The following is a 27,834-nucleotide window of genomic DNA, read 5'->3' as shown; positions in this document are numbered from 1 at the left end:
GGCAGAGGTGAAGAGACTGAAGAAACCTTGGGAGGAAGCAAGAAAAGAAAACAGTAGGCTAAAAACACCAGTAAAACTAAAACTTTGTCATTCATTTTTGTTATGTTTTCATTTCCAGTGCCACAATAAATAAAACTATGCAGAATCATGTGTGTATAAAATTTCTGATGTCGTATATGCCTGTTCCAAATCCTCCGGCTTGTTAACAAATGTGCATGTACAGCTGTTCCTGAGAAGATAAGGTTACAACCAACGTCACAATCTTATATAAATAACATTGTTAGGGACTTTGCTGTCCTTGTTTTCCTGTTGGCTGTCGAGACACATAACTACAGCTCACGTCAGGACAGGCGTAGTGTGTATTAGGACGGTGGTGTATCACTCCAAAAATGTAGGGGTGCCAAATCTCCAGAATACTTAATCTTGTGTACTGTTGCTTTAAAAATCCGATATTTTCTTGATTAAGTGTCTTAATTTCGGCTTTTTTTCCTTCCCAGCCGCCATCGAGGAACAGACGTGAACGAGCGGAATTAAGACCAGACTTCTTTGACTCTGCAGCGATGATTGAGGACGAGTCGGTGAGTAAAACTTTACACTTTGACATTTGAATCAAAAAACTAAGTAGAGCTTGCTTCCAGCTTCTAAAATGTGGGCATTTGCAGTTTTTAAATTTTATTTTATCGTCTCTGATAGTAAACGGAATATTTTTAAACAAAACTTTGGGCTATGGGAAATAGAGGAATAAATGATAATGAAAATAACTGTTAGATTGTCTGACTGTCGTTCTCCTCTCTATCGTTCCAGGGTTTCAGCATGCCCATGTTCTGATCTGGGAAGAGGCAACGATCCTGAGACCAGGATCCACATCAGGAGTAAACAGAAGGGGGGGTTTGGGACGTCTCACCCAGATAACCTGCCAATCAAACTCTTAAGAAGAAGAAAAAAACATTGTTGAAGTACTTTTCTCTTTCTATAAGACACGGTGGAAGGATGTTTGTCAAGAGGATCTGCTGACAGATCCCGCATCGGCTGGATCTCACCTGGAAGTGTGAAGCGAGGATCGGCTCTGTTCTTTCAGGTGGGCCGGAGGATCCAGAACATTCTCCAGAATCTAGTCCGGATTATTCAAGAGCTTCGTCTTGCTCCAAATCTTCCTCCTCTTCCTCCTCCTCCTTTCCAGCCTGTCGGTTTAGCTCTTGTTAGCGGTAGCTCTGATGGCGCTCTGGCTAAGTAATCCTGCAGCCGGCCGACGAGCACTCGCAGTTTTTACGGTTCCCTGTTAACACAGATGTACAGATGTTTGCTCCCGATCAGCAGCACAGAGCAGCGTAACACTCTGTACAGCCCCCCCTTCTTTTGGTGTCGCACTTCGATCTGTTGGTTCAGTCCAGCATAGAGAGGATCTCAATACTAAGTGTTCTATATCTTTGCTCTTATTACCACCCACCGACCCCCCCCTCCTCTCTCTGTTCGCCATCTGAGTCCGTGTATGTGGTGGTGCTGGTGTGTGATGTGTGTGTGTAAAGTGTTGGTGGTGATGATGGTCGAGTAGTCGCACATGCACACTGAGGTCAACAGCTGTAGAGTGACTTGGCGGAAGTGATGTAACTGTCTTGTGTGTGTGTGATGTCAAAGCGAAAAGGTGTTGTCATTTGACGGCGAAGCCACCTCCCTCCCCCAACCGACCTCGGAAAGAAGCCTCCACCCTCTCAGATCTCTCGGAACACACACACACAAACACACACCCTTGAATAACGGCGTTTTGAAGTTAAAAAGTTTTAAAAAAAGACAATAAACATATTTTGAATTCTGTAGCTTTAGTACTAAAGTTTTAAATCAAGTGTGTTTTTGTTTTTGTCTGATGTTTGTACAGCCTTTTCTTGAATATGTATCTTGTTTGTTGCCAAATTGTGGCCTACATACTTACAGTATATTCCAGCCCCTCCCCCCTACACCTGTAACTCATATCTAACGGTTACCAAGCTCAGATTGTTGCTGTGGAAAACCAGTTTTTAAGCGCTGTATGGTCTGATTGTAATCGTTTCACAGTTCAGTATTACAGCAGATTATTTTAGGTTCGTTCATTTTACGGTTCAGATTAAGTTTTCACACCCGCCGTCAGTGTTTACTGATCCAAGAAGTCGCAGATTCGTTGTTATCATCGTTCAGATCCAGTACAGTGACGGATTTCTATGTCTGACAGATTTGTTTGAATGTGTTTTGAATGTTTCCAGCCATATCGTTGTTCACCCACCGTCGGTTTATCAATCATTTACCTTTCCCTTGGCTGGCTTGGCAGTCGTCCTGTAAATATCAGAGACAATTGGATCTTTTCTGCAGTGCAGTTGACATCAGTTGCCCTAAAATGCTCTAAAAGCCTGTTTTTTTTTTCTGTGAACCTAAATTCTTTCTAATAAAATAAAATCTGTAATCGATTTATGGACCAGCGTTTGTGTGTGACTTTGTTTTACAACCTCATTATAGATAAAAACAGCTGTTAGCAAATCCAACTTCCAGCTTTGCCATAGTTTTAAAGTGGATTATAACTGTAATGCAGGACAAATCACTTTTGACCTTGTGAACAGCTGTTGTTGTGGCTGACAAAACAATCTCAACTCAAGGTTAGCTTTAAACATTAAGGCAGTCTAGGCACTTCCAAAGGTAAGACAAAATTCATCAAGAGGAAGGAACTTTTGAAAACGCAAAGGGCCCTATCTGGAGCCACTATTTGGTTTGTCCAATCTGGGCTACTATAGAAACATGGCATTGCAACATGGCAAACTCAATAGACAAGGAAACGCTTCCTATGTAAATATAAATGGTTTATTCTTAGGTAACAAAAACACAATAACTACTATTTTGAGATTATTACATACTAAAGAAAACATACTTATTGTATTATATTAAATTTCTGCCAATTGCCCCCCTATATCCCACACACTGGACCTTTAAAAATGGGGCTAAACAGTTGAAATGGCCCCTGGTATCCCAGTAAACTTGTGCTGATGAAGACCATGATGCGTTCACTGCCTACAAGGAAACAAGTGAGTGAAGGGCCTGTGTCCACATAGCTTTTTTTAAAATTTATTTTTATATAAGAATATTTTACAGTGTATGATATAAAAACGTATGTTATGCTAATCATAAAATATCTTATAATTCAGTTGATTTAAAATGAGATATTTAGGCGCTGTCACTTCCTGGAGTCGTCAGTGGTTGCCTAGCAACCCCACGACGAGTGACCCAGAGGTTAAATTGAGAGCATGGGTCGTTCTGTTTTTTCCGCCATGACACTTTCCTGTCGGGCGCTTCACTACAGAAGTCCTGGTAGGTGTATTTTGTTAACTTTGGTCAGAGGCGGGCTAACTTCCCCCCAGTTTCCAGTATTTATGCTAAGCTAACTAGCTGTAGCATAGTTAGCATTTAGACACAAGTGGTATTAGCTTAAGGTTCTCATCTAACGGTCGCTACTACGTCTCGGCAAGAAAGCAGTTAAGCGTGTTAACAGTTTCTTAACTTTTGATATATTCTTCATTCATTTTGTTTTAATATTTTCGCGAAATGTTTTGTCAGGAGTTTATATGTTTGTCTGCAGACAAAATTTGTAAACGAGATAGCAGTTAGCATAGCATGCTAGGTGCAGTCACCAAACTTAACAGGTGTGTAGTTGGGATCATAATGAAGACAGGTGTGGTCCGAGTGAGGGCGCCAGAAGGTGTAGGTAGTAGAGAGGATGCCATCGAAAGGTAAAGGACTACCATTTGAAAAAAATATGTACTGTAGTCAGCTGGCCTTTTTCACAGAGAACATTTTGACATGTCACAGTAGGAACAACACAGGTGATGTTGGCTGAATTCCATTTAGCTGCTTTGATTTCAGGGCCCTTGTATCCTGCATGCTTGTTCACTATCACTCTCACTGAGCACTTCAATACAACAGAGCCATCATTAGTGTTATTAATAACACCTGTGCTTTTTCTACTAGGATGAGTCAAAATGTCTGCTGTGGAAAGGGCCTATTGCAGGGATACTCAACTCGCTTTGCCCAGGGGCCACTTTTGCAAAATGACAGGAGCCTGGGGGCCAGTTTCAGCAACCCCACACTGGTCAGGTGTACACAGGGGCATTTCTAGGGTTTCAGGACACTCTGGAGTTAGCTCAGACCTCTGTCATGCGGTCTGAGGAATCCTCCCTGGGGGTCTTATTTATAAATAAGTGTCTAGGATCCATACTAAAAATGTATGTATGGACAAAAGCCAAAAATGGCATGTGCCAGCTAATATTAGTTTCTACAATCAGGCTTCTGCTTCACCATCTGCATTGCCAATTTCCTGTTTCCAAAATGTTTGTAAGCATGGGTCAAAGTTTCAACCATCAAGTCTGTTTTTTTAGAGCCCAATCTTTGCTTTGGAAGTGGCGTGCCGTACATCTTTTCAGGCCTTGTTCTTTGCATATGCAATGTTTATAAATGAGACCCCTGGTATTTTTTGATAAAGAAGCTCTATTTTGATGCTTTTTATACACGCTAGCACCTTATTTACACAAAAAGTACAAAAACATTCCCAGTGTGAATCAATTTATTTTCATTGTGAATTTAAAAAATGCTTGAGGGGCCACCCAGCACCCTGGGCTATAAGTTGAGTATCACTGGCTTATGGGGAGAGACAAATCATTTATTGATCATGTTTGAGTTGTGCAATGAATTACACATATGTTAGTCAACTTAGAAGATCATTTTGCAAGTCAAGAAGGTCACAGTTTCTTGTAAAACTATTAAAATACATATTTAGAACAGCTACACAAGTTGTATAGGCGACGTCACATCTTTCTCTCTCGCTGAAGCCACCATTGCTGCATTCAAATAGGACCATGATCACTGGGTTGATAAGAAGAATCCATATCAATGCCCCACTGTTTTAGTATTAATGACCTTATAAGTGGAAATTCTCTTAGAGCCTGAGAGTTTAGGAGTTCGTGCTAGGCTAACCCTAACCTATGTTGTAAACACTACATCACAACACCATTGGAAGGCAGCATTAGTGTGTCAAGTACCAGGATTTACTCACAAGAGCAACTGGTCTCGGTATTTCTTGCTCTTCCTGGCTGATAAAAGGACCTGGAGTTGCTGGATAAAACACATCAAGTCAGACAATGTTACATTTGTACGGAGAATATAGCTAAGTTACCTAGCTAGCTAGCGGCTGTAGGTTACGTATATTGTGCAAGACAAGAGATGTAGTTCACTGAGCTGTTTCCCACAAAACTAAAGGGTGCTACAACAAACCTATGACAAACTGGGACATTGTTGTTTTGAAAATTATCTTTAAAATTGACATATGTGTAATTCATGGCACAATTTTAACAGGATCAAAAATTATTTGTCTCTCTCCGCCGACTGTACATATTTTTTCAAAAATTAGATCCTATGGAGGACACCCGCAGGAAGGTACTTCACCTACCTTTTGGCCCCCCCACTTAACGCCCCTAGCTCACATTCGTTCTTAAGTTGTATCTCAGTTTCAGCCAATCATTGCCATCCACTGATCCAGCACTATCAAGAGCATAATGAAATAAAATACATCTTTAACGTTTGGCCAAACTCACTTCTTTCATGTCTTGTGTTCCATTTCAGCAGACACACCAATTTGGCATTGCGGCTGGTGTGATCCCATCACACCAGTTTATCTTTAAAACCAGTACGATGGTAATCTTACACATACATTTGCCATTTTAAAAAGTGGATAGACTACAGACAAACTACTGCATTGGTAAAAGTAAAGAATACACACATGGTATGGAGTCTATGATTTATTTTACAAATGGCAGAGCAGAGCCTGCCAGAGGAAAGGCACAGTTCAAGGTTGTAAGGATGACTTTTTCTTGACCTGAATGGAGGACATCAAACACAGGGAGTGCATCTGAAGCTGAAACCTCAACTAAATACAATACATAAACAACTTTGGAAACACTGTACATGGCAAGAGACGACAGCATGTTTGCATAATACCATCATGTTGACAGTTAGTTGCCTGTGGTTTTTCTATAGCATTTTATCGGTGATGCGTTATCTATCCTTTCAGATACATGTGCTTAAAATGTAAAATCATCAGTAGTGACCAATATGGCCACTACTGAAATGAAAATTACAGTAAATTTGTGTGAACACCATCTTTTGTTCAGGTACTGTAAAATGTGTTCGGAATTTCCTCTTAATATCTTCCGTTTCAGTGGTAAAGTTGTGAAGATACAGATACTGATTTTGATTACAGAGCACCAATATTTCCCCCAAATCCCCAAAAGCTCAAGGTTTATGTTCCAACACAGTTTTTGTTCAAAACATAATCGATGAGCTGGAAGGGCTCAAAATTTGGGACTGCTATTAGACACATACAAAATCAGGAAGTCTATCTTTATGTGCTGCTTTCAGCGAAGAGGTACAGATAAAACAAACATCTGCTTGGAAGACTACCCAAGTGGTCATCACAGCTTACCACTGCAGTTCATCTGAATGCAAAGTCCGTATCAGGAAAATCCCACAGTGAGTGCCTTTAGATAGTGTTAATGTGGAAACAGTTTGGGTGTGTTTTACAGAGGAATGTTGGCGTGTTTCTTCCAGGGGTTGACCTGTTTCTTGCTGGCCAGGACCTCCAGATCTCTGCAGATCCTCTTGCGAGTGGTCGCCGGCTCGATGATGTCATCCACAAAACCTAAAGCAAACAGTTGGCCGGTAAGAAACTTAAGTGTATAATGCATTATATTGGTGTATGTGGACTTTAAATGGAAGGTTCACCCCAAAATTAAAAATGCATATTACTCCTCTTACCTGTAGGGCTGTTTATCAATCTAGATTGTTTTGGTGTGAGTTGCTGAGTGTTGGAGGTGTCGGCTGTAAAGATGTCTGCCTTTCTCTAATATATTGAAACTAGATGGCAGTTTTTTATAAAACAGTGACAAAGTTCACCTCTGACAGCAGCTGGGAAGGGGTTAGCAAACTTCTCCACGTATTCAGCCTCTGCCTCCGCCTGGTTCTCCTTTCCTCTGAAAATAATCTGCACAGCACCCTGAGAAAGACAGAAACAGACCATTGTCACATCAAAGAAAAGAGAGATTAAGAGACATAAACAGAAAAAAAGTTGTGTGTTTGTACCTTGGCGCCCATGACAGCAACCTCAGCTGTGGGCCAGGCGTAGTTCACGTCTCCCCTCAAGTGTTTGGAGCTCATCACATCATAGGCTCCCCCGTAAGCCTGGGGTACACGAACACACACTGAGCCATATGTCTTATCTTTGAGTACACAGTGTACAACATTAATTCTGAGTTTTCCCCCGTATAGAAAATGGAAAATATGTCAAGTAGAGATTAAAAGCATACACACTGATATTGCAATGCTGCTTTTAAAGCAGACTGAGTGCAGCTGTTCAAAAAGTCCTCCAGTAAAGAGCTTTATAGTGGCTTTTATTGCAGGAGGTGTTCCGTTGTAGTCACTGGGGTTAGTCTCTTAGCTTGATCTGTTCTAACATCAGGTTCTAACAAAGTCTAAAAGTTTCTCTAAATGATTTTGTCACATTTTGGTCAGTTTAGATGAAGAGCTACGGGTGCTTATTGCTGTTTCGACATTCCCACATCTGTCTCTTCTTATTTTGTCCACACACACACACACACCTTTCTTGTGATGATGGTGATTTTTGGGACAGTGGCCTCTGCAAAGGCGTACAGCAGTTTGGCGCCGTGTCTGATGATGCCTCCGTACTCCTGAGCGGTACCTGTTGATGACCATCACAGCAGTTATAGTGGGTGTGAGTGTGAACTGTCAGATGTGACTGTAGCTACATTTCAGTGCAAGGAGAATTTCTGCTTACATGTAGGGTAACCCGGTTTCTAGCTTGTATGTTTAATAAGTATGAAAGACAGGTTGGCCAAATATTTTTGAGATAGATACCTGCCTTTCTCCTATACTAAAACTTGTTACAGTAGTGTGCATTTACTATTACTGCATAAGCTTCTTATTTCTTTTCCCTGAGCTGTTCCATCTGGGAGCTCAACAAGGCAGACAGAAACATTCGTGTATTATTTATGGCAGCAGAGAGACTCACAAGAGAATCATAGCTCAATATCCTAACCTGATTAAGATGTAAACTACAGTATGGCCAATATCTGGATCACTCCATGCAGCCAGTGTATATGCACTGTGAGATTTTCAAAGAATACCTGGCAGGAAGCCCGGAACATCCACAAAGGTGATGATGGGAATATTGAAAGCATCACAGAAGCGTACGAAGCGGGCTCCCTTCACTGAAGAGTTGATGTCCAAACAACCTGATCGACGAGACAGAAATTGAGAACTGAACAGTGAGACGAAAACGCACGCAACTAGACGAGCAATTACCAAACAATGCCTTTGTTCCCAACTTATCTTCCCCCACCATGCTCTTTTTGGGACTTAGTTTGTTGCATATACAATTTAAAAACTGTTTTACTCACCAGAAGCAACTTTGGGCTGGTTACCCACAATGCCGATAGTGCGTCCATTCATGCGGGCAAATCCCACCACAATGTTTTTGGCATAGTTGGGCATGATCTCAAAGAAGTCGCTCTCATCTACTATCTAAACGAAGAAAGGAAACTTTAACTACTTGCAGAAGTTAAATGAGATGTGGTTGCACATTGTTGCGTGTGCATGCACATACTGCTTGAATGATGTCCAACATGTCGTAGGCTTTGGTCGTCTCAAACGGGACGATGGTGTCCAATGCAGGTATCAGACGATCACTGAAAAAGGGACGAGATATCAGACATGTGTTGAAATGAAAACAGATATTCTCCCATTAGTTTTAGGTGACTGGTTGTTCTAAAAAGTGGAGGTCAAGGTGATTGGTAACCTGCTGTCGTGGCACTCCCTGATGGGGGCGGGGTCCTGATTGCTTAGCGGCAGGAAGTTGAAGAACTCTCGCAAGTTGAGCAAGGCCTCGACGTCATTATCAAAAGCATGGTGAGCCACTCCTGGAAACAATACATGAGACACTTTTTAGACCCAATTAATTCAATCTCAGATCAGAGCCAAAAGGCAAGATGGCTACTACAGCTGGATGTTTACATGACAACAGCACCATCAAGTCTGTAGCAAAACAAGAAAATCAGGAGTAAGAAAAGCTTTAACATGCAAACTGACCTGACACAGTGGTATGCGTTTTGGCTCCACCGAGCTCCTCTTGAGTCACATCTTCGTTGGTGACAGACTTCACAACATCAGGGCCTGTGATAAACAGGTATGATGTGTCCTACACACACACACACACACACACACACACACACACACACATGCACAGATGTCAAGTTAATGTAACTGAGACAGTCTCACACCTCATTTACACTGCGTGGTTCAACTCAACCCGACCAAGTTTTGGTACCAGGTGCTTTCCTCAATTTTAATTTCTACTGCGGATAGTACCCCGTCAGTGGATGTGGAACTCTTAGCTGACTGTCATAGTGATGCGTGACACTGCCGTAACATCGTCTTCAACTGCTCCAAGCGAGTTAAGTCAAGTTGAGCTGTATAATGCAGTGGAAATGAGGCATTACAAACAGGAAAAATGACAATTGTGCATCACCAAACATTGCGACTTCTGTGTCCAAAATTAGCTTAATATGCAGAATGCTGACAAGTTAGAAACACTGAAACATTTTTAACAAGTGTTAATTATTAGATAATTTTGACTGGTGTTTTAGTTGTATCTGCAGCGTTCCCTACCTTAACCATGAAGGTGAAATCTGTCAGGGCAGGGGAGTAGACAGCTCCTCCTGCACAGGGACCCATGATGAGGGAGATCTGGGGGACGACTCCTGAAGCCATCACGTTCCTCTGGAAAAGGAGAATGTTTTAATTTTACTTTACCTATACCTCCAGCCGTGTGAATTTCTAAATGTGCATATTAGCAGTATGTTAAATGCACAGCATGAGGTGCATGTAGTGCCAGCCGTTTAGCCCAAGGCATGTCAGGGCATTACCCTACAAGTTGTTGCAAGCTGTACTCTCGGAGCTTGATAAGAATGTTTTCAATATTATTTCAGGCATGAACACAAAAGGCTCTTTACAATATCACCATACCAGGAATATATCTGCATATCCAGCCAGAGACTCCACTCCCTCCTGGATTCGAGCTCCTCCAGAGTCATTCAACCCGATGACCGGGGCTCCAACTGTCATGGCCTGGTCCATAATCTGAGTACAGAACATTAAGCATACACCCAAATGAGTATCTGAAATGCCTAACGGCAAACTAGAGGAATAACACAGGAAAGTATTGTTGACAAGGAATGTTTACTGAGGGAAAAGTAATGTTTTAAAGTATTTTTTCTATTAGGTGCTTGTTTCACACACATGCAAGCACAGATTCGAGTACACACACCTCAGTGATTTTAGTTTGTTTACCTTACAGATCTTCTGTGCGTGAGCTCCAGACAGACTGCCACCAAACACTGTGAAGTCCTGAGGTAAACCAAAAGGGCAAGATGGAAACAATATTACACAGGTGAAGTCAAGCTGCTGGATATTGCCAAAATGTAGGATTCTTACAGTATAACTGCACACTGTACCTGACTGAACACATAAACCAGCCTGCCATTGATCCTGCCTCGGCCTGTCACCACGCTGTCACCCGGGAACTATTACAGAGACAAGGGTATTATGATGAGAAATGTTTCAAACCCCAGAGGAAGACATGCTCTTGTTTCTAGTGGATAAAGCACGATGCTGCTGAGTTGTGTGCGAGCCGTTACCTTGTTCCTGTCCTGCTCCATGCCGAAGTCAGAGCAGCGATGCTCCACAAACATGTCAGACTCCACAAAGGACTCAGGGTCCAACAGAAGCTCCACTCGCTCCCTGGCTGTCAGCTTACCCTGCAACACATAACGCCAGGTTACTACACATTAACTGAAAGAAATACTGCACTACATATACATTACACCATACAAATTTGTCGCCTGGGTTTTATATCATTTAAAAGGTCTGTTTATAGCAATATAAAACCTTTTTATGACTTTAGTAGCTTGATTTGTCAGATATTTATTTTGCTATATCACTTAGCAAAACTGAGTAAATTTCTTCTAACTATTGCATTAACTTATGCCTACAAATCAGGGCTAATGATAACCACAGAGCTTTATTATTAAATGATTCAAGGATTTAGTATTGGTATTATGCAATACAGGATTGTATAGTGTAACACAGCTGTAGCCCCTCAATGCTACACACACAGAAAATGTATTAACAGATGAGGTAGAGGTAAAGGTAGCACTAAAGGAAGATTTAAAAGATTACAGTAAATACATACATATACATATCTCTATCTATCTGTCTGTCTGTCTGTATCTATACACACACACACACAATTATGTGTAATATGAGTGTTTTAAATCAAAGTGTAATAGAAAATGGATTTAGTGGAAATGATTTTTGTCCTAAAGGTTGCAATAATATTTTTAAATATGTCACAATATGTCAAGATGTCTTATTTTTGTCCGTCACATAGAGCTCTCACATTGGACACTGGAATTGACAGTTTCTAGTGGCACAATCATGTATTTCATAAATAACTGTGGGAATATGTTTAGGGTTTGTTAACAATATTTGAGGTCCAGTGTGCAGGATTTAGGGGGGTCTATTGGCAGAAGTAGAATATAATGTAATGTTTTCCTCAGTATATAATGACAAGAATGAGCTGTTTATTTCCTCAAAGTGAGTGGGACCTCATCTACGAAGTATGTTGGAATGTTGCACCACAATGTTTCTACAGTAGCCCAGAGTGGACAAACCGAACACTGACTCTAGATAGGTGGCCACTGTAGTTAGCAGCCCCTCTACGATGAGAGTGTTGGGAAAACACTTATTATTTAAGGTAAGACTGCTTTATTCAATGTTTTTACTGATTTAAATCACCTGGTCTGTTTGTTTTGAAGACATAGAGACCTTTGCACATAACTCCGCTCCAGGTAAAAACCTCCTGGACACCTGGATTTTACTAAGTGCTGAGCTGGTGGACAATCTCTGACATGTCAGACAGCATCAGAGAAGCACCGATTTGTAACGTGAAACTGCTCTTTTTGAGTGTTTTTACTCAGGGTGTGCCACATCATCTTGTTAACGATAATACCGCTGTAATTTTTAATATGATACATAAAATTCATATTGTGATACTCGCGATATTTTGACTTGTTGATATATTGATGTCATACCGTTACCCACGGCGACAACAAGCATGGCTAATAGCGAAATTACTGCGGACTCTGCAATGGTTCCAAAAAGAGGAGCAGCTTCAAGCTTTTTCGATTCAAACTAAAGAAATGAGAAATAATTTGTAGTTTTTACTGAATATTTGAAGGCAAACTGTTAGGTCAACCTGTAACACTATAGCACTTGAATTTACTAATCTGTAAGATCATCAAGAATATCAGCTCCTGGTTAAAACCTGAACGATAAACATTTAAGAAATTTTAACCAGTACAAGTTTCAGATGGTTGAAATCTGCAATCCTCACCGCTAGATGTCACTAAACCCCCCTTAATCTTACGCACTGCTCTTTTAAACCTGCAACCTACTTTTGAACTTCTACCTTAAATTGGCAGAGGATTAGCACTTTGTTCAAGGATCTTTAGCAAGATGTGACATTGTAAAGTATCTTAAGTGCCACTGAGTTACAGTTAACCCTAACAAGGTAGGAAAGTTGGTTGTTAAAGGTCATTTTAATGTGTGTGAGGAAAAAAGTAAACAGCTACGTTTGACTTTGAGCCTTTGGCCAGACATTAAACACCTCAACCACTCTAGCTGGCAGTGTATTTAAAGCTTCAAGTAATGAAAGAACTATCTTAAATGCAGGCTAAGATTAAAAGAAGAAAGACAAAGTTAGCTGACTTTACCCTTTTGTGTTGTGCATCTATTCTCTGCTGACCTCCCCCGATCAGCGCCGCCTTCCGTTTAATGTCAATCCTCTCCTTAACGGACAGGTGGCTGACAGAGTACCGGCGGCAGTCCCGTTGCAGGGTGGTCTGCGCCATTACGGCAGTGACTGCGCCATGTTTCACTGCCGCAAAACTCCTGAAAGACGTCCTCAACCCGTTTATCAGTCCGCTGCTGCTGTGGGCCACCCTGAACGCCGCCATCATTGCCGTGTGTGCTCTCTGCTGACAGCGGGCAGGATAATGAAGGACGGAGATTTGAGCCAATAGCGAACGGGGGGCGAGATCTGACAGCCAATAAGAGAGAAGGAATGCTTACTGGTCGGGTGGTCGGGACTTGGAGCTTTTTCTGTGGCTTGTATTTGGATTTTATTGGTCCTGAGTTTGGCTTGTCAGGTACACGCTCAGTTTGGGGCCTCTGTCGGTGCTTGGTGGTCTAAAATTCAAACATTTCTCAAATCCTGGACGACATAAACGGAAATATAACATTTTGATAGGTAGAGTTTGTTGGGAACCCGGCGGGAGGGGCTGCCTGACAGGTCAAACACAGGGCTAAAATCACCCTTACATGTAGAGCTATTAATTTCTTCTTAGGCAACAGGCCATGTGTAAAAAGAGTGTTATGTTTCCCGGTTGACTAAATAAAATAAGGTAGAACCATATCTAAGACGTGTTAATTGCGACTTAAACTTTCATATCTGTATACAGGTGAGGTTATATAAGAAGGATATGAAATACAACCAAGGAGAAATTTGTTCAAATTCATATTCATAACTAAACTGACTTGAAGCTATTGAAAAAGTGGAAGAAATAAGTGCATTTCTCCAGGGAACTAATTAAATTCAAGTAGGATCTCTGTGGGTCCACATGAACAAGTGACTCAACTGAAAAGCACTGAAATAAATTATTAATGATTGCTATTCTGCAAGTCACAAAGTCTCAAAGAGAATTTTAGTTTCCAAGTGGTTCAGTCTTGGTTTTGGAAACAAAATAATCTTCACTCGGAGTCAATCTAAGGGAGACACAGTTGAAAGTTCTGGAAGAATAGTAAGTGGACCTTTTACCTAATTGAATATTTATCACTTAACATGAACACTGGAGTAATACTTGAGCCATATCAAATTATAAAACATGAACACTGTGCAAACTGTTACTTTCAAAACTTATTTATGGTAATAATTGGATAGAGGGGACAGAGATGGTTCAACAGAAAACAAAAATGGTGGTGCGAACATAACAGAAACTGGTGGTGGAGTATATTTTGCACCACCACCACCAGTTTTGGTCCTTGACTGGGATGTTGAGAGATATGCAGTACACTTAATAGTTTTAACCCTCAGCTGTGGTCTTCTGAAATACAAGTTTTAGTGCTTATTTACTTGTTAAAATATGACGTCATTGTTTTTTTTAAATTCAAATTAATAATCAAAACACTTCCCTCATCTTCTTAAAATAATGAATTAATCGCTACTTTTAATTACCAAGTTGTAAAATGACAGTGAATGAAGCCGGAAAGGCTCTGCGGTGTGTGTGCAGGACCTTTCGTACACTACGGTAACCAGGGTAACTAGGAGAAGTCTCGCGTGATGATCATGCCTGTCGAGAGGGGTTGATGCGAGGAAAAGTGGAAAATCGAATGATTGATGCATTTGTAAAACGGATAGTTAGCTATGTTTCGGTCGCTGCTCGCCAAGTATTACAGCAAAACCTATCAGAATTGCAAGGTTTCAGTTTATAGCTTGCATTTCCCTCCTACGCGCGAGGCATAACTCGGCCCTAGGGGGGTTAGTGATACGGTTGCATTTTCGCTAGCTAATTTGGCTAGCCATGCTAACGCAGGCTGGTTAGCTTTGTTTACATCAAGTGCGCGCCCGGAATATGTTAGCTAGCAGCTAGCCGAGCAAATGTGCCGTCTTCGGAGCCGCTCTTCGTTAATTTAGGCACCGACGAGGAGACGGTGTTGGATCGTACATGGGCTGTATGGCTAGCATCGACCACCGCTCGTTTAAAACGTTTGGCTGATGGCGTAAGCTAACGCTAGCTACATTATGCTAACCTTTTGATCATGGATCGTGTGATCGTTTGATTCGTCGCTAGCTGTTAGGCAGCGTTAGGGATAATGTGAGTAATTATAACACAGGGTCTAATTGGTCCTGATTAACAGAAACTTCAATTGTGATCTGAAACCTCGTTGGTGGATTGTAACTACTACGAACCGGTGATGCTAATATTAGCTAGCCGCCTGCCGAGCTAACGTGCGCGTTTAGTGATAACCGCTTCAGCATGTTCGTTGTCTGTTATTGTGTGTGTTATTAATTCATGTGCCTGCATTGACACGCTGGAGTGACTGATTGTTGCTCCGCCAGGCCAGTTTATATTTCCTCCATCCACCCTGAGACTTGGCTATCTTTAGCTCCGTTGCAGCGGGTGGCTGGATTTTTTTTCCCGGGCCGTTTCTCCCTGAGGCTGCGGAGCACACCGCTATGAACCCCGTTAATGCAACCGCTCTGTACGTGTCCGCCAGCCGGGCCGTGCTGCAGTGTGACCCGCGGCAGCCTCACAGCTTCGCAGATATGTACACGCTACTGCCCTTCTTCAGAGAGTCCCTTGCATGCCTCGTCTGTGGTAAGCATCCTGAAAATATCTTTATCATAATAGCAATACACATCACTTGCTCTAATGTTGTTTTGTGTCATCTCACTGCAAGATTATATCCTGTCTGTGCCGCCAATCAGTTTCAGTGTACTCAAATGAATCAGTGTTTCATAACCTTACTATTCATATTGACTGAAGTGTCCGTGGGCGTGCGTGTGCTCGCAGCAGTTGACACGATTTGTCGTGCTCACAACCGTGGTTTCCTTAGCAACCGAGGCTGAGCCCCAGTCATCTGTCCTCTTGTCAAGACAGATGACTCCTCTGTTGTTGTGTCTGCTGCAGAGCCATGTGTTTCCTATTCATACTGAATTTACTCACTCTGCTTAGCTAGTGAAAGATCAACACTGGCACAGCTTGCATTTAGAGATGGGCAATATTGACAGGATGATATATGACAATATTTCTGGCCTCTGGTGGTTATGTAATGGTGTTTCTGGCATGATTATTTGTGCTGTCATGCAGTTACTTAAACAGAACTACAGGTTGGGTGATGTAAGCGGTAAAAATCAGTAATGTGAACATAATGATTATGCAGGCTGGAGCGTTCTGTGTTTATTTCAGTAAACTGGGACCAATAAGTTAAGAAAAAAAGTGCAGGAAACAACGATATTTAATTCCAGATAATTTAATTTAATTTCCAGTCACAGATAATGATTTGATGTCCCTGATCTTGAAATGCACAAGTTTATATGAAAACAATTAGTCAGTTGACAGAAAATTATTCTGCATCTGTTTTGGATTGCTGGTCAGACAAAACAAGCTATTACTGAATTCATCCTAGGCTCTGGGGAATTGTGACAGGCATTTTTACAGACCAAATGGTTAATTGAGAAAATAGTTGACAGATTAATGATTTCAGATGGTAATTACTGTTTCTATTGAGGCATGACGGTGAATAGAAATAACTTGAAATGACTCTGTGCAGCTTGTTCACTGTGCAAAGTGGATGAATGTTGTTTAAAAGCTTCCTCTCTTTTCTGTACCAGGTAAACTGCTCCAGGATCCCATTTCCCCAACACATGCAGAGTGTCAGCATTATGTCTGCTTGGGCTGCAAAGGCCAGAAGATGAAGATCAGGCCATCGTGCGGCCGCTGTAGGGACTCCTCCTGCTTCCAGGAGAACAAACAGCTTTCTTTGTTGGTGCAGTGCTACAGGAAGCTTTGCCTCTATGTAACTCATTCGCCGTTGCTGCAGTCAATCAGCAGCCATGTGGGAGGGTCTCCAGAGGTTATGGCTTTGCTAGATGAAGTGCTGATGTCACACGAAGAGGAGATAGAGACAGAAGACTCAAGCTTTGCACAGGAAGATTTGAATCCATCTGCGCCAGAGTCCCTTACCCCCACAGAGGCACCACCTGTTCCTGCAGAGCTCTCAGCTGTACCCCAGAGCTCCTCCTCTGACCCTCCCTGTTCCAATGGACCACAGGAATGCAATGGAGAAGTGCTGGAAGACCTGGATCCCTCTTCTCCTGAGCTGGAAGTATGTGAGCTGGTAGAGGAGCAGCCACAGGCAGGCCTGTCTGTGTCCAATACTGGTTGTGGTGGTCTGGAATTGAGTCTGACTACTGGACCTTTAGCCCCAACTCCAGGCACTGTGTGCTCACTCAGGGATGGGGAATCTAGCAGCAGGGAGCTGGAGGAAGGGGAGGTGTTGCTCCTCAGTGTGGAGGAGGTGTTACAGACTTTGGATCCCCTTCAGACCGGTCGAGATTTTCCTCATACACACCCAGAACGAATGCACACTCACGCACACATAACCACGGACAGAGCACATGCTCAAATGTACTTACAGCTGGACGAAGCTCACAACTACACACAGATTCAAACTGACAGGACTAACACAGTGGCAAGTCATGGTGCTCACATACACACTTCCTCCTTCGATCCACCTCCAACCTCCAAGCCCCCGCCAGTCCGCCTTAAACGTAAACGTTCTCGATCAGAGAGTGACAGGGAAAAGGTGAAACCCCTCCCTATCGCCACCATCCTACAGGGCCCCTCCTCACATTCACACACTCCAAACCCCTCTCAGACACTGCACATCCAACCACCAACACCCTCCTTAACTGTACCAGCACACACATACTCGTCCCTTCCCAACGGGGCGCCCCCCAAGCCCAGTCGCCCTCCGCAGAACCACAATAAAGGTCCCAGGAAGCATGTTGATCCAGGCCCTAAGAAGCCTCATGCGAAGGCCCGCAGTGGCGGAGGGTCCAAGACCAAGGACGGAAGCAAAGACCAGCGGTTGATGTCTGGCTGCCTTGTGCCCCCGGCACCTGTTAGACCTCCATATAAGAAGCCAGTGGAGAAGAAAGGCTGCAAGTGTGGCAGGGCCACCCAGAATCCATCAGTGCTGACCTGCAGGGGGCAGCGCTGTCCCTGCTACTCAAACCGCAAGGTGAGACTAAAAAAGGAATTTGTAAAGTAGAATTTCATTGATGTTATGAACTGCAAGAGAAATTTGCCTGTTTTTAACAGCTCTTCAGAAGTGTGATGGCATTGTTATGGGATTGGATGCAGATTAATGTTTTAGGTAGTCTAAGTGTAAAATAGTAGTTTTTAAAAATAATTTTCGATATCTATTTTTTTTTAATATAGTTTTTCCCTATTTTTTTTCTTTTTACCTAGTTTTTGTTTTGTTTTTTTTTATCTTGTAAATCTATTATTTTTTCTTTTTTTAGCAAATTTGTGGGACATTTCTTACCAAGTGGTTCATTGCCTTTTCCCCCATGTTTTTGAAATCGCACCAATTTGCTTTCAGGGTTTAAATACTTGCAAAAGGCATCTTAAATCAGCTCAGGAAAAGTGATGTCACTCCAGGTTTCAAAGGGTTAACACTGTGATTTGGAAGCCAGGCATAATGTCACTGTGTTTACAAATTTAGGTTAAAATCACAACTGAAAACACACATTTTTAATAACTTTTAAAAACATGTCTAAATTGCTTGTTTATGAATGATTTAGTGCACTACCATGCTGTTATTATTGAATCCTGGCTACACTCTGAGCTCTGTGGGGTTATATCAGTAATATGCAGCTATAATGTGACACTGATGTGATGCAAATACACATATAAGAGAGATATATGATGACAGATAACGGTCCGTGACATATTCTGTCGTCTTCCTAGGCATGCTTGGATTGCATCTGTCGAGGTTGCCAGAACTCCTACATGGCCAACGGGGAGAAGAAGCTCGAGGCCTTTGCTGTGCCAGAGAAAGCCTTGGAGCAGACGCGGCTCACGCTCGGCATCAACCTCACCAGCATCACTGCAGCCGCGGCACTCCGCAACCCGGCAACCACCAGCATCCGCCCTAACACCCTCCTCAACGTTGCCACAGCAACGGGAACCCCTGTAACCACGGCCTTCCTGTCCCCCAGCCCCCCGCAAGACCCCAACTACGAGGACCCCCTGGAGCTGCTGATTGGATGAGAGGCTGGAACTCCGAAAAAAACAGACCGCTCGAAGCTGATTGAATGTGACGGCTGATCATTGTGTCTGTCAGACAACCTGTACCTCCCCTTCGTCCAGAGGGGAGGCAATCTAAGGCAGCTATGGGTCTGTCCTGTTCTGTAACCTGCTCTTCTTCTGTGTTGGAAAATGCTGAGTAGTAAGACTAGCATGGGTGTGCCAAAGCCTCCTGTATTGTGCCTGTGTGCCGGTGTGTGTCGTTGCCTGTCTGTAGTTAAACACTTATACTCGGTTCCAAGGCTGTTCTTTACTCCAGAGGTGCTTTTTGTTCATAGACCACAGACATACTGTACGAGGCAATAGGAACCCATACCAGGTTTTGTGTTTGTTAGTGTGTGCGCACAATTATAGATTTCAGCGTGCGTCATGTGTGATTTTCGGTGCATAACGATAACAGAAAAACCACATCGTCATATCTCAGTTACCCGTCACAGCATTTTCCATGTTTGAGTGTTTGCTCCATGTGTGTTTAACAAATGCATAATTGGTATCAGGACGGCCCTTACTAATCCTTAACCGTGTATGTGCTCTCACCTTACTTGTGAATGAATCATGTGACTAATCTATGGAGAAGTTATGTCCCACACAAGACTCTATGCCTTTTCAATCTCATTAACTCACTCAATCCAAGTACTGTCGGCTGATAATGAATTTGTCTTAATGAACTTGACTGATGCAGGCATTGTACAGGCAGCAAGATAATGTCAGAGCACTTGGCTGGCTCCATGGTTTCTGTGCATGTATGTGTGTGTGAGTGTGTGTGTATGCGCCTGCTGAGATTTACTGTAATGTCAGTGGGGAGGTGGATGGTGGGCTGTAAGCACTTAGTCTGATTGATTGGCCAAATTACAACTAAAAACCATTCTTGGTTACCATAGCAATAGGAGCACCAACAAGGAGCCTCTCAGCTCTCGTGCACACACGCAGTTGTTTACAGTTTTGCCATTTCTACAGACTATAACTGACTGTCTTCTAAAATATACCACCGTTATGGTTCGATGATGGGATTGTACATGACTGTGCGTGTGTTTAGATAAACTGAAGCCATAGGTTGTCATTAACAAGACAAAATATCCTCTACGTGTGCATTTTTCCTCCCCCTGGTTGTAGTGTCCTGACTGATTAGTGACCAACTCAGAGACTATTTTTGATACCAAGTGTTTCAGATTTGGTACCACTGTCTTTTTCTGTGTGTGTTTTTTTTTTGGTTAAAGCACCTTGAAGCCCTCCTATAACTCGAGAGGCTGCGTGTCGTCTGTGTTTGTGTCTGCTGTCTCAGCTGTAACTACAACATGTTTGTCAGTCCAGTCACGGTGACCAAAAAAAAAAAAAAAAAGACTGAAGGAGAGTGGGAGGACTCAGGCTGACCAAACAAACACCTTGGTTCTCGACTCATAGACCAGGAAGTAGCAGGTGGATTACAGTAATACGATCTATCTTCCTGCGTGCGTGTATGTTTCAAAATGTATTTCTTTTGGGCATTACTTGAACCCTGATTAGTTTTTGGTAATGTTTTTTTTTTTTTTTTATGTAAAACTCTTGTTTGAGGAGTGATTCTTATTATTGCTGAAACATTCACTGCCATAATATGGAAACATGTAATACAACATGAATTAAATGATAGTTTTTTACTTTTTCAGTGCTGTGTCTTTTTGTGTGGAGGGGGTATTGAACGAGTTTGCCTGTGCAGACAGTAGCTCAACACATCATTAACCATAACCATGAACACAACAGTGGGTGGAGGTTTTCACTGAGGCTAAGAGGCTCTTTTCCCTTTTTGCACGAGCTAGGAAGAATCTGGGAAATGGTGTGTGTTGAGAGTATTAATGTGTGCCCTGATACATTTTACAGTCATATACTGTAAATTCACTCGAGCGAGAAAAAAAATGAAGTAATGGCCCTGTACAGGTTGGTCATTTAACCTCACATCCATTACCATGCATAAAACAGGATGTCAGTTTTATAAATATTAAGCCTCAGAGGTCATTAAAGGTCTATTGTGTAGGATTTAGCCTTGAGGTTGCAGAGCTGAACTTTCTCCTATGTGCCAACCGTGTAGAACTACAGTGGCCGATGCAAAAAAGCAATTTACCCTATTTCCAACCATTAAGTTTGTCTGTTCCGGGCTACTGTTGAAACAACATGGTGGACTCTGGGAGCATGTGGAAGAGGATGTGCTCCAATGTAGGTACAAACAGCTCATTCGAAGGTAACAAAAACTCAACAATTCTCATTTCCAGGTGATAATTTGCTAATGAAAACATCTGATAAATATATATAATTTCTGCCAATAGATGCTTCTAAATTCCACACACTGAACCTCCAAATAGTCTTAAATATGTATTTGTGAGATTAACTTAACTGCCACCAACATTTGATCTAATTTTAATCAACCCATCTTTTAATTTCTTTTGCCAAAATGGGTTGAGCTGATATGGGTCAGAGTCCACATTTCTGAGGTTACAAATGTTTAAACCTACCACTGAAATTTATGCTCTCTTTTAATTTATACATACCCTTAACTGTAGGCAAAATGTAGATTAACCTAATTCACTCTAATAACCATATTCCTACATAAAACCTACCTCTGCACAGGACTACATATACTACTTACCTGCAATGCTTTAATAAGAAAAAGATGATTTGTCCAAAAATCAGTCTGGATCCTGGATTCTGTTTTCCCAAATTTTTGTGTCTAAGTGACTAATGAAGTCAACATTTCTTAAACTGGTCCAGTATTATGAGACCACTGCAGCCAGCAGCAGCAAAACAGGCTGCAATGTAATCCACTGGGGGCAATTGTGCACCTTGCGCCCATGAAATGTTTTTGCCACTGACAGGCTCAGATTGTTATTTTAAGTATCTGACAGCATTACAGAAAATACTCCACAGAGAAGTTAAATGGATTTTCCTTTGCTTCTGCTGGGAAGTTTGTTATTGTGACAAGTCTCGCATGTAGAGAAGTCTTACTTCAAAATCCCGCTAGAGGCGACTTGTTCCAGGAAAAACAACAGTGGGAATGTTAGTGAGAGTTGGTGATAGGAGTGAGAAATCGTAGCCTAGTGTTATCTTAAAGTTTTCAGTGTCATTGCTGAATAATAAGCTGATTTCAACAATGTGGAAAAGTCTGCGATATTTAAGAGCGAGACTTGAGCGTGACTTGGTTACACTCACTAACATACTGACCAGATCAGTGAAAGGGAAAGAAGATCACCTCTCTGTCGGCTCCTTAACATAATGCTGTCACACACCTTTAATGCTTTGAAACCTGGAGCGACGTCACTTTTCTTGTGCTGCTTTCAGATGTCTTCGGCACTTACAGAATTATTAAAATTATTATTTTATTTTATTTATTTATTTTTTATATATTATTTTTAAGCACTCTTCCAGGTCATTTTCTTGTTTGGCTGTTTTTAACTTAATTTTTTTCTTTATTTTTTTAAACTAATTTTCTTGTTTTTAATTTTTTTGTCATTTCTTGCTTTTTTTTTCTGGTAATTTCTTCTTCCGTTGCTCGCTGCCTTCTTCCCATGTTTTTAAAAGAATCAAGCCAGTTTGCTCAGGTTTCAAAGGGTTAATAACAATCTGAGCCTGTCAGTTTAAAAAACAAACACTTTAATGGATGTAAATTGACGGTGCCTGTAGAGATTACACTGCAACACATTTCGTGGCTGTTGGCTCCAGCGGTCTTTCAATACTGGACCAATATCAAAAAGTACTGTCGGTATTAGTCACTTGAACACAAAAACATGGGAAAATGGGGTCCAGGTTTAAAAACACCAAAGTTTCTCTTTAAATTGGGTTAAAAAAATTATCTTTAAGTGTCCTTGTGTACCTTTAGACACCCTGATATATTGAGGTCCAACTAAAAATCAAAAAGATTTGTAAAGTAAAAATAATAAAACCCAGGAAAAGTAGAGATTTTTACTTTCAATCTGTATAGCAACCATTTGTAAATGAACTTATCCAGCACTAAAGACAATCTGTATTGGTATCCATTGGATATATAGATGTGTAAATGTGTCACAACACTTAAAATACTCAGTCCATTCATATTGGATCAGTGCCACTCTTTAAGGCTGCGGGGCATCATGATCTGTGTCACGCCACACATTCATTCAAGACACTGCACAAAGAGGAAATTCAACCATAAGTACAGTAAACAAAAGGGAAGCTTCACTCATAATACGGAACATCAAAAATCTCGTCATTGGCATTTTTTGATGCTTTCTTTTTCATAAAAGAGCAGTTAAGGGCCATGTGTCCGACAGCACTGTCATTTCCTGGGGATGACAACTTGACTGTTTGACCTGCCTTCTCAATGGAAGTCATTCAGCATGAGAGCACATTTAATCTGCGTCTGTTGTACTTCTCCAAATGCCCTGAATGCACCACATGATGCATGTTTGTCATAAGGTACAATCTGTTTACAAGCCTTAACGACAGAATTAATAACCTGTGTCACAGTAAATGGCTCTTCCTGCTTCACTGAGAGTCTGCCACTGCAGCTCCGTTCCATCATATCCTTACAGCGAAGAAGTACTGTGCACTCATCAGAGTCTGCTCTTCTTCTCCAATCCTGTACTCTCAGACAGCTGCTCATATTACCAAGGAAACCCCTCACATTTGGGTTCACTTCTGTTGTTGTCTATATCAAGTCATCCCAGTCCCGGACACTTATATCCAGGGTTCTCTGTCTTTAGCCCACGAGGAAGGCCCCAAAGTAGCTCGCCCGTCCGTCCATCTCCATGGTGCTGGCATTGCTGACTGTGATGAAGAGGCGGTCAGCAGGCTGTAGAAAGGCAGTGCCGGCCTGATGCAGGGAGAAGAGACCAGGCTCCTGGCCCCGAGGCCAGCAGGCACTGCGGGAGGATTTCATCAGCAGGATGGGCACCGTGTAGGAACTCATCTGTGGGCGATATCACACGATGAAAACAGAGCAGAATTCTACATGCCATACATTGAACTGGCATGTAGAATTGATTTATAAGCATGCTGATACCATCTGGAAAATAGCTGTTTCTCTTGCTTTTGGTGCAGTCTAGGACACCCTGACATTTGAGGTCTGATAGTTGGCTTGTCTAATTACAACCTCAGTTGTATGCATAGACAGATCTATACAATCGACACAGTTTCAAGATGGGCAAACGTTCTTGAGATATGGCATTAAATAATGGCCAGAAAAGTGTTTTTGCACAACATTATGATGTCACAGTGACCTTTGGCTTTTTGGATACAAAATTACTTCACTTCCTCATTATATCCTCTGATCTGTGTGAAATTTTGTTATAATTAGCGGATGAATTCTTGAGTAATGGCCAAAAGCATGTTTTGTGAGGTCACAGTGACCATGACCTTTGACCACCATCATCTAATCAGTTTATCTTTGAGCCCAAGTGGATGTTTGTGCGGTCCTGAACCCTGTCATGAGTGAAAAATAGAGACAGCTCCTGTGTGGCTACCTATTCAGACAACAACGAGGATGGATCAAATCTCAGGGGTGATTGTCTGACTCACAACTGGGCCTGATTCCAGCCCGCTGTGTGTGTGTGGGTGAGTGTTCGTGTGTGGGTGTGTGTGTGTGATGGAGAGGGAAATTGGTGTACTGCTCAGTGTTCCATGACAAACTCTCCATTTGTCCCTCATTTTGGTGGTAGACAGGGCAGCTGGGGGTCCGTAGCCTGATAGGGCCCGAGTTCCCGTTTCTAAGAGCAGACCCTGGATCACACTCAGAGAATATTTTAAGCTCCTATAATCAATGTTTACAGAATCTGAGGACCCGTGCTTGCAATGTTTTTTTGAGATATTGCATTCATGAGAATGAGATAGGCACATGGTCACAGTGATCTTGACCTTTAACCACAAAATATTAATCAGTTCTTTGGTGAGTCCAAGTAGACGTTTATGCCTCGCGTACGATTGCCCTGTAAGGTACCCGAGCAATCATATTGTGAAGTTTGCAGATGACATGGCTGTGGTTGGACTGATCTCCAACAACGATGAGTCTGTGTACAGGCAGAAGGTGAAAGAACTTGTGGACTGGTGCGGAGCAAACAATCTCTGCATCAATGTGGGGAAGGCGAAGAAAATGGTTGTGGACTTTAGGAGGAGAGGCTACACTTCATACCGCTGTGACTGCATGCGGCTGTTGATGCACTATTACGCACTTTAACATGCTGCTTGGTTTTTTAACTGTGTTGTATTTATTATAGGCTATTAGGTCATGTAATTATTGATTATAAGTCTGTCTCAAAATGTTATGGGTAACGAATTTGATTCCCTATGTTCTTTAACACGTTTGAATAACAATAAACTGAACCATGAACAATTCCTTTGAGGCGTTCTTGAGATATCGCGTTCATGAGAATACAATCGACAACTTGAAATCATGATGTTTCCAGCCACAGCTATTGCCATCCCAGAGGCATAAAAAATCGTTACCTACTATAATCGTAGATGTATAAAAAGAACTGGATACAGCGTTGGAAGATGGGCACTGTTCATTCCTATAAAAGCTATTCAGTGGAGCATGAAGCCAAAAAAGCTTGATTTCAGCAGTATGAAATTACCTGATCATCCGAATTGTGGGGCCCATAGAGCAAGTGCACTAGACACTTATAGTGGCCGAGCAGGTAACTTCCGCCAGTCCAGTGGCTAACTTTCATTTTAGCACTCTACTTACTTGAGTGGGGATGAAAATTATTTAATAGTGCGGCTCCTCTTGATAATGGAAACATTATTGGAATGAATGGATCAAATCCTGATAGTGAAACAAGTAATTTCGTGGTGTGCTAAAAGAAAATGTAACCACTGATATACAGATGTCTCTTTCACAATATAAGTCTATGGGTTAAAGTCTTTTTGGGGTCCATGGCATCACTTTACGGACCAGGATGTTGTAATTCCATGTTTAGCCACTGTGACATTGTGTTCATATGCAGCCAATTTCTGTTGTAGTAGTTACCAAGCACCTTTACTGTTTTCATGTCAATTGACTGATAGGGTGCACAGAGCCTAACCTTCTTGTAGATGTACTGGACAAGCTGTGCCTCCTCCTCCTTTGCCTCCCCATCCGTCTCCCCCGTGGAGGGCAGTCTGAAGTACGTCTGTCCATAGATGTAGTAGAGGCCTGCTCTGGGCACCAGCAGCTCTCCTCCCCTCAGCTCCATGTTCTGCAGGAAGGACAGACCTCTCTGGCCCTCCCACGCTCTGATTCGCTCCCCCAAGTACCCTCTGCTGCTCCGTGGGCCTGCAAAACGCACATGACACACACACACACACACACACACACACACACATAGACACAACGATTAAGACCATTCACTGAGATATGCAGAGTGGAGTGTCGTTGAGTAAAACCAGTCACTGCAATTTAAATAAGAAACAAATGTTAAAGAAAGTCTCAGTGTGTGGGTAATGATTGCAGATGTGCGCACAGAGCGGCCTCTTTTTTAAGTTTATTGACAACAGCCACAAATTAAAAAGACAGCAGGAACTGATGACATCCAGCCATCCTTAGGGACGTGTGTGTGTGTGTGTGTGTGCGTGTATGTGTGTGTGTGGGAGGAAAGACGGTTTTAGTAAATTGGCTAAAAAATCCTTTGAAAATACCGACTTTTAACTTCTCCATGCTGTCAGCACATTTGTTCCAATTACCAATCTCTCAAAAACATCATAATTAGAAACTTTTACTAAAAAAAACAAAACAACCAAACTTGGTTCAAACAGGAGTAAATAGTGCATGTGCTGGGGACTATTTTCAGCTGCGGATTACTACACATTTGGCACGCTAGTGAGTATTTACAGCAGCAGGACGATGCGTGTAGGATCAACTTAAACACTATTACCATTGTATTTAAAAAAGTGAAACACAGATCAGTGGTGTGACCCACTGATGTGTTTTTAATAGCTCTGTGGCACAGAGGACTACCTCATATCAGGCTACATGGACAATACTTGTTACTAGGTTCAGTTCATTTCTTGTTTTAGTCATTTTTTAGTCATTACCTGATTTTTCCTTTGAAGCCAAAATGTGTAGAATTAGAAAATAAATTGACTTTGGCGTCCCCCAGTGGTGGTATCACAAAAGACACCATAACAGGCCCCCCACTTCCTCCCTCCTTCCCACGGACCTCCCTGAGGACACTGGTCTGTGGGCAACACACAGACTGCACTAGTTTTTTGGCAAACTCACATGAATGGGGATATTGATAACAGGTCATATTATTATCATATGACCCAGTTTTAATGGGGATTTTCAAGAAACAAAAACAAACTGAAAGATGCTACGGCTGTAAATGGAGCGAATGTATTTGTAACTGGCTCAACTAAAACTTTAATTGACTTAAAATACAAACTAAACTCAGCTGCTGTGAGTGTCTGGTGAGAGCTGAGGGGTACGTTGCGTCACTCAAAAACTAATGCAAAAACTAACTGCTTGTTAACGCAAAAAGCTGATCAGCCAATCACGTGGCAGCAGCTCAATGTATTTAGGCATGTCGACATGTTCAAGACGACCTGCTGAAGTTCAAACTGAGCATCAGAATGGGGAAGAAAAGTGATTGAAGTGACTTTGAACGTGGCATGGTTGTTGGTGCCAGACAGGCTGGTCTGTCAGAAACTGCTGATCTACTGGGATTTACACACACAACCATCTCTAGGGTTTACAGAGGATGGTCCGAAGAAGAGAAAATATCCAGTGAGCAGCAGTTCTCTGGTTGAAAATGCCTTGTTGATGCCAGAGGTCAGAGGAGAATGG

The 27,834-nt window shown here is 42.1% G+C and overlaps 4 protein-coding genes across 4 annotated transcripts in view; 2 read left to right on the top strand and 2 right to left on the bottom strand.

Annotated features, from left to right (window-relative positions):
* The window catches only part of stag1a (stromal antigen 1a), a 61,651-nt gene extending 59,214 nt beyond the window's left edge, over positions 1-2,437 (top strand). The window contains exons 31-32 of the mRNA XM_050061713.1: positions 498-578; positions 805-2,437. Of these exons, the coding sequence (XP_049917670.1) occupies positions 498-578; positions 805-828 (105 nt within the window). The 3' untranslated portion in view covers positions 829-2,437. The remainder of the gene's footprint in view (positions 1-497; positions 579-804) is intronic.
* A 3,357-nt stretch (positions 2,438-5,794) lies between these two features.
* Positions 5,795-13,189, bottom strand: pccb (propionyl-CoA carboxylase subunit beta). Its single transcript, XM_050062383.1, has 15 exons — positions 12,912-13,189; positions 10,776-10,895; positions 10,593-10,661; positions 10,429-10,485; positions 10,105-10,218; positions 9,748-9,858; positions 9,169-9,277; positions 8,879-8,999; positions 8,687-8,768; positions 8,481-8,604; positions 8,208-8,315; positions 7,662-7,762; positions 7,147-7,245; positions 6,961-7,060; positions 5,795-6,706 (listed from the first exon to the last, which is right to left on the bottom strand). Exons 1-15 carry the CDS (start codon positions 13,155-13,157, stop codon positions 6,585-6,587), a joined length of 1,683 nt encoding a protein of 560 aa, XP_049918340.1. The 5' UTR covers positions 13,158-13,189; the 3' UTR covers positions 5,795-6,584.
* A 1,337-nt stretch (positions 13,190-14,526) lies between these two features.
* msl2a (MSL complex subunit 2a) lies at positions 14,527-20,715 on the top strand. Its single transcript, XM_050061688.1, has 3 exons — positions 14,527-15,575; positions 16,592-18,003; positions 18,735-20,715. The coding sequence occupies exons 1-3, from the start codon at positions 15,434-15,436 to the stop codon at positions 19,035-19,037; spliced, it is 1,857 nt and encodes a 618-aa protein (XP_049917645.1). The 5' UTR covers positions 14,527-15,433; the 3' UTR covers positions 19,038-20,715.
* The window catches only part of LOC126400758 (tumor necrosis factor ligand superfamily member 10-like), a 13,803-nt gene continuing 6,364 nt past the window's right edge, over positions 20,396-27,834 (bottom strand). Inside the window, exons 5-6 of the mRNA XM_050061689.1 lie at positions 26,096-26,325; positions 20,396-23,985 (exon numbers count right to left, since the gene is read on the bottom strand). Coding sequence (XP_049917646.1) covers positions 23,776-23,985; positions 26,096-26,325 — 440 coding nt within the window. The 3' untranslated portion in view covers positions 20,396-23,775. The remainder of the gene's footprint in view (positions 23,986-26,095; positions 26,326-27,834) is intronic.

The sequence above is a fragment of the Epinephelus moara genome, chromosome 14 (assembly GCF_006386435.1).
Source record: "Epinephelus moara isolate mb chromosome 14, YSFRI_EMoa_1.0, whole genome shotgun sequence".
NCBI lineage: Eukaryota > Metazoa > Chordata > Actinopteri > Perciformes > Serranidae > Epinephelus > Epinephelus moara.
Note: the sequence above shows the minus strand (reverse complement) of the source record. Positions and strands in the feature narration are given on the sequence as shown.

What these genes read in the sequence shown, in the direction of transcription:
- pccb (XM_050062383.1), bottom strand. Translation starts at nt 13,157, where the DNA reads ATGATGGCGGCGTTCAGGGTGGCCCACAGCAGCAGCGGACTGATAAAC. An exon ending in TGGTTTATGTGTTCAGTCAG is followed by an intron (nt 10,486 to 10,592) that starts GTACAGTGTGCA and finishes GGTTTACCTCAG; the next exon opens with GACTTCACAGTGTTTGGTGG. An exon ending in ACGCACAGAAGATCTGTAAG is followed by an intron (nt 10,219 to 10,428) that starts GTAAACAAACTA and finishes TTCTGTACTCAG; the next exon opens with ATTATGGACCAGGCCATGAC.
- msl2a (XM_050061688.1), top strand. Translation starts at nt 15,434, where the DNA reads ATGAACCCCGTTAATGCAACCGCTCTGTACGTGTCCGCCAGCCGGGCC. An exon ending in CCTTGCATGCCTCGTCTGTG is followed by an intron (nt 15,576 to 16,591) that starts GTAAGCATCCTG and finishes TTTCTGTACCAG; the next exon opens with GTAAACTGCTCCAGGATCCC. An exon ending in CCTGCTACTCAAACCGCAAG is followed by an intron (nt 18,004 to 18,734) that starts GTGAGACTAAAA and finishes TCGTCTTCCTAG; the next exon opens with GCATGCTTGGATTGCATCTG.